General features: G+C 55.5%; 2 protein-coding genes across 4 annotated transcripts; one reads left to right on the top strand and one right to left on the bottom strand.

Annotated features, from left to right (window-relative positions):
* The first annotated feature begins 746 nt into the window (after positions 1-746).
* LOC120947708 (amidophosphoribosyltransferase-like) lies at positions 747-5,703 on the top strand. Of its 2 annotated transcripts, XM_040363321.2 has the most exons (5): positions 747-1,703; positions 2,191-2,296; positions 3,734-4,518; positions 4,576-4,931; positions 5,011-5,703. In XM_040363321.2, exons 3-5 carry the CDS (start codon positions 3,738-3,740, stop codon positions 5,503-5,505), a joined length of 1,632 nt encoding a protein of 543 aa, XP_040219255.1. In that variant the 5' UTR covers positions 747-1,703; positions 2,191-2,296; positions 3,734-3,737; the 3' UTR covers positions 5,506-5,703. The 2 variants fall into 2 exon arrangements, with proteins under 2 accessions (XP_040219255.1, XP_040219264.1); XM_040363330.2 differs by lacking the exons at positions 747-1,703; positions 2,191-2,296 and adding an exon at positions 3,518-3,609.
* A 677-nt stretch (positions 5,704-6,380) lies between these two features.
* On the bottom strand, positions 6,381-11,581 carry LOC120947688 (splicing factor 3B subunit 1-like). 2 transcript variants are annotated; one of them, XM_049605742.1, is made up of 7 exons: positions 11,403-11,445; positions 11,134-11,207; positions 10,933-11,071; positions 10,738-10,861; positions 10,386-10,465; positions 10,125-10,307; positions 6,381-10,055 (listed from the first exon to the last, which is right to left on the bottom strand). In XM_049605742.1, the coding sequence occupies exons 3-7, from the start codon at positions 10,975-10,977 to the stop codon at positions 6,783-6,785; spliced, it is 3,705 nt and encodes a 1,234-aa protein (XP_049461699.1). In that variant the 5' UTR covers positions 10,978-11,071; positions 11,134-11,207; positions 11,403-11,445; the 3' UTR covers positions 6,381-6,782. The 2 variants fall into 2 exon arrangements, with proteins under 2 accessions (XP_049461699.1, XP_040219203.2); XM_040363269.2 differs by having other exon boundaries at positions 10,933-11,207; positions 11,403-11,581.
* Positions 11,582-12,090: the final 509 nt, after the last annotated feature.

Below are 12,090 nucleotides of genomic sequence, written 5' to 3'. Positions count from 1 at the left end.
GGGAACAGGACTAGAACAGACAATGCAACTGGATACAGTTTTAGAACTGACTTAATGCGTCTGTTAGGATATCTGTCCAGTTATACTGTAGAACTTTACATGCCTCGACATAGTTAAAACAGAACCCCCTTGAGTTCACCTCTCAAGGCTGGAACCTCAATTACTATATCGTTGAGTGAATCATCAAGATTCTCCGTTTACGTCTCCCTTTGTTGATTATTATTTTTGAAGTTAACCAAACAGCACTACCTCCTTGTGCTGTTTTACCCTGTGTCCTAGTATACTAGCAAACCAGTGCTTGCAGTGATTATTCTGCGCCACAATATTTACAGTTGAGCTGGACTCTTTGATTGTTGACTGATGTTTTTTTTTTGTCTCTTCTCTTGTGCGCTGTACATTCTTGCCATACAGCCATCACAGCCTACTTACGCACTTCAAGGCAGCGCTAGCCTTGAAATGTAACGACCGTTCAGTGATTGCTGATCGGTAACAAACAGCATTGTTATGCCGATCGGTTCGAGCCGGCAGTGTAGCGCTGATAACGCACTGTGAAAGTGAAAATAATATTTTCATTACTGTAATCGATGCAGGAAACTGAGCGCACGAGGAACGCGCCGGAAGGGGGGCACGGAGTCGTCATTTTGGAAAAATATTTACTTGCGAGCGGATTTTTAAAAGGGGCCCTTTTTTTTTGTTATGCCAAAAGGCAACCTATTAGGATGGTGTTTACTCGTGCCGTGGCGCTGACGTGATAGTCGGGCAAAATTTACTGAACACAAGAAGCAATGATGTTAGTGTTTGATAACAAATTAGAACAAAAACTTTAAATTATTAGGACCTTAAATCTTGAACGACCTTTTTTGTTGCAAACCCCGGTAATAGATCGAAGCTTTCAAGTGATAGCTACGGTATCGAGATAGTTCTGTGTGGTAGCAGGTTCTTCCCAGATGCAGCTCTACCCAAACAACCTCATTACCCTAACGCGTACTTCCATCTCCAATTTGTCAATCAAATTCCTCCGCGCTCCGTTCGAGATTTTGTTTCGTGCGAGTTCATCTAATCAGCTCCGGATTGAGGTCGCCCTGCCGTGTGTTTCAATCGTTCAACTTTGTGCGTACGTTAGCTAGCTTTTGGCCGGCTAGAGTTTGATTGTGCCCAGGACGGACGGAAAAAGCACCCACTTTCGGGCGCAGCGCACCGCGCAGCATGATGCCCGACCAAAGGTGCGGAGCAAATTCGGCGTTCTGTCCCCTGGGTCTCGTGGGGCATCACTACCACCATCATCACCGCTCAAGTGTGGCACGCAGCCCGATAAGATGCTGCGTAGCAAACCGCACACGTGCTTTTGCGAGTGTTGGTGCCAATGTTGCCCCGTACCCTTATTAAGGGTACGCGCGTGAAGGCAGGCGAGCTGTACAGAGGTGCGGTACAGCTCCCCTACCCCCACGTACGGACAGAGCGTGGAGCGTGCTGCACACCGACAAACCTTGCCTGGAGAGATCTCAGAGCGAAAAGGGGCAACGCACACGCAGACACAGAGACGAAGCTGCGCGAGCGCACCCGAGAGCGACATCTATCACCATCCTAAGCACAGAAACCGCCCGACGGTCCGGCTGCAAGCGTGCGCGCCCCAAGCTCCCTCTCTTTCCCTCCCACCCTGCCCCCGCCCCTTCCTCCTCTTCTCCCCTCTAGCAGTGTGCTCCGTAAGTATTAAATATGAAATATGGGAACGCTCATAAATCAGTTACTATTCACGGTTGATCATAGCAGCGATCAGACGCCACGGAGCGTAGCTACAGCATCCTCAACGAGCGAGGGCCCTCACTAAACTCGGGAAGCCTCGACACTCTACCCCCCCTCCACCCCCCTCCTCAATCTACTGTTTTTACGTGTATACATACACAGACACACACACACACACACATATACATATATCCCGAATCTTGGGGCCCTTCTCTCAAGTGGGCCACAGCTTCAGCGGAAAAGGGGGAGGCTTGCGCGGACCGATCTTCCGTGCGTGGCGGCATACTCCATCATTTCGGTCCCATTCGGCATCATTACACCGTTGGCAACGTGCGCGCTTAGCGAAAGTGATCGCTTCTTTCTCACTCTCTGCCTCTCTCTCTCTCTGTCTCTTGCGCGCGGGCGCACGCACGTACCGTCTCGCTGTGGCCAAATACACACCCGCAGCAGCATCACAGGACACAGGAGCTTCTCTGCAATCAAACGAACCAGCGCAAGCACCGGCGGCGTCCCCAGCACCGGTAATCCTGCCGTACACAGCACAACAACACAGGTGAGCGCAGGCGATGGTTTTTCGGTTTGTTTGTTTGTTGGTGGCGAATGGGTGACAGCTAGGAGACGATGATCGGCCTTGGAGATGAGTGGAGATCAGGATTTGAGAGCATGTGTGTGTGTGTGTGTGTTGTTTCGGCATTGCTACCTGGGAAGCACCTGGACGCACGTGGGCCAAATCTACGTGCCGCTCTCGGGGCCCACCCGGCAGTTAGCTTAGCGAGCCTAAAGTAAGGTTAGCTTGGTCGGGCTGCTTCGTTTTTAGTTTGTCGGTGCTAATTGGCACACCCGGGTGGAAGGGCTCGGGGAGTGTTAGAGTTAGAGACAAGTGAGCCAACGACGACGAGTTGCGGTAACCACGACGAGCGTACGGAAAGTGAATTTTTAAAGGCAATTGGTGATGCAGCGCGTCCTAAAGGGCCTAGAGTGGCCTAAATAATGGTTTGGAAGTGTGGTGCAGTACCGTCCTCCACTCGTGTCGATCCCTCATACAGCAAGCTCTGCCATGGGTAAACAAATCAGTCAAAGATTGCTTAACCTATTGCCCCTTCGGTGCGGTGAAGCCGGACCTTGACCGACTGCAGAAAGTCAGTGTTCCGATTTCCACCGTGTCCGAGGATCTAATCAGCATAGCAATGAGACTGAAACTCTGAACCCACAACCTGCTGAACTTCTTCCAGCAGAAAGCAGTTGAATCGCTCGACAAAAAAAAAAGCACAAAAACCAAAGCTGATCATCTGTCAACTAATCTAGATCCGGATTCTAATCACAACTGCGCGATGATGCGAATGGAATATTTTCGCTTGCGCAAAATAAAAGGGCTCCCCAAGAAGCCGCCCCCCCCCCTCTTTTTCCCTTCCACGCCAAGGGTTTTTCCCTTCCACACTAGCAACAGGCTCGCCTCATTCATCTTCATCAAAACAACTGCCCTCAGAGGCGCTGTTGAGGGGTTGTTGAGCCAGTGTTTACAGTTCCCGGCCGAACGTCACGCTGATGCGACCGCTTACGAGCGACGCAGCCGTTGCTAACACCGCGCTGATAACACTGCCGCAAGCCGCTCGCGCGAAAAACGTGTCTGGGGCCTGGTGATAGCGCTCGATCCTTGCCGCTCGGGCAGCCAGCCACACACACACACACACACTCGAGTAGGTCATCCGAACGGGGGCAACCTGCCCAGCAATAACAAAGCAGGTCGGCGCCGGAAGCAAAGGGGTAGCGACCGGCGGTCTATGCGTTCGACGCGCTGCTCGGTGGTGGACGTGATTGCTCTGTATTCCCTGTATCCACTTATAAAAAAAAGCAACAAAAAAAAAGGTTCAATAAGTGAACATTACACAGTGAAAAGTAAACAAAAAACGCATCCGTGTGTGTGTGTGCGTTGGCTTAAAGTGCACATTTTAATCATTTTTTTTCTCTCTTCTTTCCTTCCGTGCTGCAGCGCAATGGATAGTAAGGACGAGACGCGGGCACAGTCCCAGCAGGCGGACGAGGGGCTCGAGCCGACGACCGCCGCCCTGGACCAGCTCGCCCTGTCGCTGCCGCTCGGGAAGAAGCGGGCGGGCCGGGGCGCGGTAGCGAGCGGGCTGACGCACGAGTGCGGCGTGTTCGGCGCGATTGCGACGGGCGAATGGCCGACGCAGATTGACGTGGCGCAGGTCATCTGTCTCGGGCTGGTGGCGCTGCAGCACCGCGGCCAGGAGTCGGCCGGCATCGTCACGAGCGAGGGCCACTGCGCGAAGAACTTCAACGTGCACAAGGGCATGGGCATGATCAACAACATCTTCACCGACGACTCGATGAAGAAGCTGAAGGGCAACCTCGGCATCGGGCACACGCGCTACTCGACCTCGGCCGCGTCGGAGGAGGTCAACTGCCAGCCGTTCGTGGTGCACACGGCGCACGGTGCGCTCGCGGTGGCGCACAACGGCGAGCTGGTCAACTGCGAGAGCCTGCGCAAGGACGTGCTGGAGCGGGGCGTCGGCCTGTCCACGCACAGCGACTCGGAGCTGATCACGCAGGCGCTCTGCCTGAACCCGCCCGAGGGCGAGGTGGACGGGCCGGACTGGCCGGCGCGCATCAAGCACCTGATGCAGCTCGCGCCACTCTCCTACTCGCTGGTGATCATGCTCAAGGACAAGATTTACGGCGTGCGCGATCCGTACGGCAATCGGCCGCTCTGCATTGGCAAGATCGTGCCGCTCACGATCGGCGCCTATCGTAATGGTAAGTGCCAAGCATCCAACAAAATAAACGACCCTTAATTCGCCTATCGCTTCACAGAGAAGGTCGACAAGCTGCCCGCCGAGGGTTGGGTCATATCGAGCGAAAGCTGCGGCTTCCTGTCGATCGGCGCCCGGTACGTGCGGGAGGTGCAGCCGGGCGAGATCGTGGAGCTGACGCGCGACGGCATCAAGACGATCGACATCATCGACTGTCCGGAGAACCGGCGGCACGCGTTCTGCATCTTCGAGTACGTCTACTTTGCCCGTTCCGACTCGATCTTCGAGGGGCAGATGGTGTACTCGGTGCGGCTGCAGTGCGGCCGCCAGCTGGCCCGCGAGGCCGGCGTCGATGCGGACATCGTCAGCTCGGTGCCGGAGTCGGGTACGGCCGCGGCGCACGGTTTTGCTCGCGAGGTAAATTGCGCTTTTTGGCCGGCGGCGGAGGGAAACACAGTGACGGCTGCTAACGGTTTCTCCCCCCCCCCACTTCCAGGCTAAGCTGAACTTTGCCGAGGTGCTGTGCAAGAACCGGTACGTTGGGCGCACCTTCATCCAGCCGTCGACGCGGCTCCGCCAGCTCGGGGTGGCGAAAAAGTTCGGCGCGCTGTCGGAGAACGTGGCGGGCAAGCGGCTCGTCCTGATCGACGACTCGATCGTGCGCGGCAACACGATCGGCCCGATCATCAAGCTGCTGCGGGATGCCGGCGCCCTGGAGGTGCACATCCGGATAGCCAGCCCGCCCCTGCTCTACCCGTGCTACATGGGCATCAACATTCCGACGCGCGAGGAGCTGATCGCGAACAAGCTGAACGCGGAGGAGCTGGCCAAGTACGTCGGTGCGGACAGCTTAGCGTACCTCAGCGTGGACGGGCTGAAGAAGGCGGTCCAGCTGAACATGGCGGTGAAGAAGCCGGAACAGGTCGGCCACTGTACCGCCTGCCTCACCGGCGACTACCCGGGCGGGCTGCCGGACGAGCTAGAGTGGTAGTAGTGGTAGATGCTTTTCCTTTTCTTTTCTATTTTTTTTTGTAAGCAGTTTATGTGTGTGTGTGTGTGTTTTTTTGCTTCTGTTTCTATTTTGCACTTACAATGTAAGCACATAGTGACGTAATGTAATCGCACGGTTTTGCGATGAGAAAAATAAATACGCAAGCGAGCGCGATTTGGCTGGACTTTATCAACACGAGCAATCTTGCGTCCCTTTGGGTGTTTGGTTTATACAATACAAAGTAAGGCGAACGCATCACGACTAAACATGGAGCCGGATTGTTTGTGATAGGCTTGTTTTTTGCTACAAATTGTATACAAAAACATGAAACATGGTTGCGCAAAGAGGTTCTTCATACGAACTTTTTTTCCTAACTTTCTTCGTCATTTATGGAACAGACAAGTACTGTTTACACGTAAAAGAACGGTAGGTGATTATTATTGCAGTGTAACGGGCAATTCAAAATTTAATTTAATCATCTTTGCCTCGCACAGTAGCGACACCTAGCGAGAATCAAAATGACTGGTTTGTGTCCATGATGAGCTAACCAGGTGATACAATTGGTGATGGGAAAAAATAAGTTTTCGTCTGCATCGATTCCGGCTAGCTCCAAAGTTTTGTGGAATCAAGTCCGGAATAGGAAATGGCTCCGGAACCGACTCCAGCATCGGAATCGGCACCGGAATTGATTCTGAACACGGTATCGGAATCGAGTAGGTCCGATTCCGAGCTCCCGCCACTAGTTACGATGATACGGGTGTGTTAAAATAATTATTTAATCTTCTCTTTATCATTTTCTTATTTAATCCAATTCGGATAAATATTTATTTTTGTAATATTTCGGAAAATGCACTTTCATTGAAAACACTCAAACGTTCACTTCCTAATTAAACGATTGTGTACAAATATATTATAGGTGCTAGACTTATCATAGATGCAATACAGAAAAAAAAACAAAACTTCCTGCATAGTATCGTCTATTCTTGGTTTTCACGAACCTCAAACTTGCAGTTACTTTCTGTAAGATGGTTATCAAATATAATGATGCAGTTTCCAGCCAACACTGTAACACGACGCCTACCATCCGGACTGACCAAACCAATGGGAGCAAATCGTTCGACGCGTCCGTCGGTGCTGCAGATAGCCTAGATAGCCTGGTCGCTTCCCTTACAACTAACACGCTACAATTATTCAGTTATCCATGAGTTATGTACATTTTCGCACGACTGTGTGAGTGCGCACACTTTTTTCACCGAGCCACACAAAAGACCAGAAGCTTAGAGGTTGTACTCTAGCTCGTACCGAATGTACTGGTTCTTGGGATCGTTGGTGATGCGCGGGTAGCCGACGATCAGCGCGTCCTGGGCGCCGATGTACAGCGAGTTGTAGATCTTCCAGTAGACGTCGCGCACCTTGCGGGCGGGATGGAACAGGCCCTGCAGCGTGTACTGCAGTATCTTGATCGGGCCGAGCGCCACCCGCAGCCCCTCGACCGCGTCCATGAACGCCTGCACCAGATGGGGCGACGTCTCGAAGATGTTCGGCCAGACGTAGTTCAGCAGATGGATGAGCGCGTCCTCGCACCCGAACCCGTACACGCCGAGCGCCATGTGCTTGATCGCGGCGCAGGCCGTCTGCCGGTGGACGAGGTCGCGATCCATCAGCGCGTCCTCCAGCAGCGGGCAGACGGCGTAGATGTAGTCCTTGCCCATCTCGCCGATGTACTCGAACAGGAAGGAGAGCGACTTGAGCACGCCGTTCTGCACGTTCAGCTCCGGCACGCGGTACTCGTTCATGAGCGCGGGCAGCACGGTGAACGGGCGGCACGTTTCCGCCACGATCGCGATGGCGACCGTGGTGCAGACGCGGTTCTGGCGCTCCTGCACCTTCAGGTTGTTGAGCAGCGTCGCCAGCACGTCGTGCGGCCCGATCGCCTTCGCGATGTACCCGAACGTGTTGACCGTCGCGCGCCGGATCGCCTTCTTGTGGGCCTTCAGCAGCTCGAGCAGCTCGAAGCAGATGCGCATCCACTCGCGCGCGGACACGTACTCGGGGCCGCGGTCCGCGATGCGCCCGACCAGATCGATGCAGTTCTCCTGCACCTTCTCGTGCCGGTTCTTCAGGATGGGCGTCAGCCGCGGCAGCAGATCCTTGATCGGGGGCGTCATCTTCGTCATGCCGATCACGTTCACGATCGCCTTCAGCGCGCCCAGTATCGAGCCGAGCACCTCCGGGTACTCCTCGCCGAGGTACTCGTACAGCACCACGCCGAGATGGCCCATCAGCTTCTCCTCCTGGCACGTCTTCATCACGACGGCGATGCGCGAGATCAGGTCGGCCGCCTGCTGCCGCACCTTGGCCGACTTGTTGTTCAGCCGCCACAGGATGGTGCCGCAGATCTGCGGCAGGTACGGCTTGACGCGCTTGCTCAGCTGGTTCACGATCGTGCCGAACCCGTTCAGCATCACCACGTCCTCGGTCGTCTGCTCCTGGAACGCGTACAGTATGCCGTCGATCAGCTGCTCCTCCAGGCGCGAGTCGATGTCGGCCGCGCCCAGGTTCGCCATGATCTTCTCGATCGTCTCCATCACCATCTTGCGGTACTGCTCGTTCTCGTCCTTGAGGTCGTCGACCACGCGGTTCACGATCTCGGACGCGCCGACCTTGTTCGCGATCTCGACCGTCGTGTCGACCAGCTGCCGGTAGTTGCGCCGGTCGAGCGCCATCCGGTGGTTCCAGAAGTGCTTGAAGAAGTGCGGCAGGATCTCCTCCTTGATGTACTGCGCCTCCACGCCGTCCGTCGCGCAGCACTGCTTCACCACCTTCAGCACGATCTTCTTCATCTCCTCGTCCGGCGACTGGAACTCGCGGATCAGGATCAGCATCACCTCGCGCGTGTAGTAGTTCGCGTACTCGGCGTCCATCAGCGGGATCAGGTAGCCGATGGCCTTCAGGAACGCGGCCAGCCCCTTGCCGCGGTGCGTCCGGATGCCCTTCCACAGCGGCTTCAGCACCGAGTCGAACGACTCGATGCCGTACGGCGTGGCCGCCTCGGCCAGCGCCGCCAGCGCCAGGGCCGTGATCGTGCGCACCTTCTGCTGCTCGTCCACCAGCCCGTGCTCGATGATCTCGACCAGCGACTTGAGGTGGGGCAGGATGGCGCAGCCCATCAGGATCGCGATCTGCTGCACGATCTTGATGCCGGTGTGGCGCGCCTGCCACGACTTCTTGCTCTTGCACACCGCCTTCAGGAAGGGCAGCAGCGACGGGATGCCCAGCGCGGACGCGACGACGGCGAACGCGCGCGCGGTCGTGTTGCGCACGTACTCGTCGATGTTGTCAATGTCCGGGCGCATCGTCGAGATCATCGTGGCCAGCCCGGCCGCCTTCGCCAGGTTCGAGATGATCTCGCGCCCCTCCACGCGCGCATAGTAGTCCTCGTCGATCAGCAGCGGCTCGATCACGACCAGTATCTTGTGCACGTACGGTCGCACCAGATCGTCCAGCTTGTACAGGATGCGGTCGATCACCTTCACCAGCAGATGGCGCTCCTGGTCCTCGAGCGTGGGGCTCATCAGCAGCGGCAGGATCTGGTTGAACAGCGGGCCCGCGCCGAACTCGCGCGACTTGTCGGTGATCTGGCGCAGGGCCGCCTTGCGCATCGGCGGCGTGCCGTTCTTGATCTTCAGCAGCAGCTTCATGATCTTGCGCTCCTTCTGCTCCTCCGGGCTGAGGGCGTCCTCGTCCACCTCCACCAGCAGCTTGTCGAAGTACTGCGCGTCCTCCGGCTTCATGAACGGCAGGTTGCCCTTGGGCTGGTTGTCCACGAACTTGGCCGATTTGTCCTCGGTCTGGATGAAGAAGGCGGCCGGTGTGCCGGCGATCGGCGTCGGCGTAGCGGTCAGCTTGCGGGCCGGCGTCCGGATCGGGATGTAGCCGGCCGGCGGGGGCAGAATCTTGTACCCGGGCGGGAACATCACGTCCAGCTCCTCGTCGGTGAACGGCCGGTTGCGCTCGTCGATCTCCTTCTCCCACCGGTACGCTTGCAGCTGCTCGGGCGTCATGGACGCGAGATGGCCCGGCGTCGGCGTTGCCATCGCCATCGCCTTGTGCCCGATGGGCGTCGTGCCGCCGGGCGTGAGCAGCGGGGTCGCGTGACCCGGCGTCGTCGTGCCGTGCGGTGTCGGCGTCATCGCAATCGACGGCGTCATTGCCGACGGGGTGGCATTCGAGGGGGTTTCATCCCAGCGCGACCGTCGCTTGGAGGCGGGCGTCGTGCCCTCGAGCAGTACGCCGTCGCCCGACACGCGATCGGCCCGGGGAGTTTCGGCCCACGAGTGGCCCGGCGTTTCGCGCTCGGTTTTCGGCGTCTCGTCCCAGCGATTGCGCCTGGTCGACTTTTCGGCGGGCGTTTCCCGACCGGGCGTGGTCGCCGCACCGGACACGTGGGCCGGTGTTGCGTCCCAGATGCGCACGTTCGGTGTGGCGCCGGGCGTCTCGCTGCCCTTGTGTCCGGGCGTTTCGTCCCACCGGTGGTCGGCTGGTGTTTTCTGCGGAAGAAACGAACGTGTCACGGAACGGTGCGTGCAAATGGTAGCGCGTTCGGCTGCACTGCTTACCTCGGCATCCCACGATGGGGTCGCTGGCACGGCGAGCTTCTTCGGCGCTACAAACTGCTCGTCGACTGCTTGATCCCAGCGGCCACGCTTCTTCGCCTCGACCGGTGCCGGTTTCGCGGCCTGCGCGGTCGAATTGATTTTCAGCGAGCCATCCTTCGCCTTTTCCTGGATTTTCTTACGAAGCTGTTGGACGAAAGACGGGGTACAAATGTAAAACCACCTTGCTTTCGGAGGGAACCGCGGCTTCGACGAGCAACTTACCTCTGCTTCCTCGCCCTTCAGCATCTGTTCGCGCATAATCTCCGTGTACGATCGCGAGCCCACATCCGGCGTTTTGCCTCCTGCAAGAAATGTTGGCAACAAAACAAGGTGTAGTGATTTACTTTCAGTAGGTTTTCATAATCGAAACGTACGTACGACTTTCGGCATTAGTCAAATGCTTCTAACACCGCATGACGGCAGTCTTTCAACCGTTTCTAAAACCCTTTCAAACAAACCATCTCTAGGAAAAGGAAAACATTCAGTCTGTGAACCAGATTGTTTCCCCTGCATCGTTCCCAGGCCTTCTACGTGCTTCTACTTGCTTCTTCTATCCTACGACCCACATACGTACCATCTGCAAACGGATCGACACGCTCCGGTGAAATGACCAGCCGTCTTCGCTTTTGTCTGTATTCATCCTCCTTCTCCGCCACCGTCGGTTTACGTCGCTCGGCAAACGGATCGTAGTCCTCGCCCTGGGAACGAAACAAAGCACATTAGCGACAAAGAAGCGCTGGCAGACGAACCATCGGACGACCATGCTTACCTGGCCCATCTCGTTGAGCAGTGCCGCCGGTGCCGTGTAACCCATGGGTCGGTTGTTCCGCCCGATGGGCAAGCCCTCGTCCTCCTCATCGTCGATGTCGTCGTTTGGCGCGATCGATGTGACGTATCCCTCGTATTTGCTGTTGGTATCACCGCCATCGTAAAGATCAATGTCGAAGTACCCTCTGTCGGCCAAACCTACCCCCTTATCCTTTGCCGCTTCGGCGTTCAGCTCCTTCTTCTTGGCCTGCAAGTCCCGGATGTGAGACTCGATGTCTGCAACGAAACAAAGACGATGAGCTTACTGTATCGACTGTGCCACTGCGGGGCCATGGTGGGCTTTTCACACTGCTGGCGCACCGACTCGCCAAACATATGCGTCTCGGGGCGGGTGGCGAAATCACCCCACAATGTGAACCGTGCTGGCGGTGTGCCGCACCAAACTGGCCTTCTGCTGATTGGTCTACTTACCCTCGTGAGTACGTGCTATGTTTTCCATCACTTTAGAAATTAATTAACTTACAGAAAGGTGTACTTTTCTCTGTTTGGTCTTATTCTACAATTATTATTCTATTCGCAAATGCAGAAGCTTGTATTGACGTTTTGCTTACGACTCCGGTACCAGCAGGCTGCATCATTGCCCGCTTGCATGACAACAACAGTGACACATGCTTTATGGGAAGCCGACGGGGCGCTGTGGTAGCTTCGGTCTACATGGTTTCGGTGCTATAAAATGTGGTAAAATCACAGCACCATTGAGCGAGAATGTCTGAGAACGTCGCTCTCGTGCTGTTTTACTGTAAAAGTAATTTAAACATCGTTTATAGGCGAAAGGCCATGAGAGTGACAAAATGCTGACAAATTTTTCAAAACGTAAGCTTTTGTCACTTTTTTAAGCTTTTGTAAAAGTTTGTAACCTGGAGCAGCGAGGAAATAAATTTGAGAAAAGTTGACAAAAAATGTCAAAATTTGACGTTCTCGACGTTCCCCCCTTGTTCATTTCAACTTCTAATTCCTTTCCTTTATTTTCTTATTTTCATTACACTTGATGGATGTTGTGTTTTAATTTTTGAAATTCGTGAATCAGTAACTACTAGTGTTGGGTCATACGATTCATTTCACGACCCGACCTGGAGTCGGGTGCAAGCCAGTCGGAATC

The sequence above is a fragment of the Anopheles coluzzii genome, chromosome X, assembly GCF_943734685.1.
Source record: "Anopheles coluzzii chromosome X, AcolN3, whole genome shotgun sequence".
Taxonomy (NCBI): Eukaryota; Metazoa; Arthropoda; class Insecta; order Diptera; family Culicidae; genus Anopheles; species Anopheles coluzzii.
The sequence above is the reverse complement of the archived record's forward strand: the minus strand, read 5'-3'. Positions and strand labels throughout refer to the sequence as shown.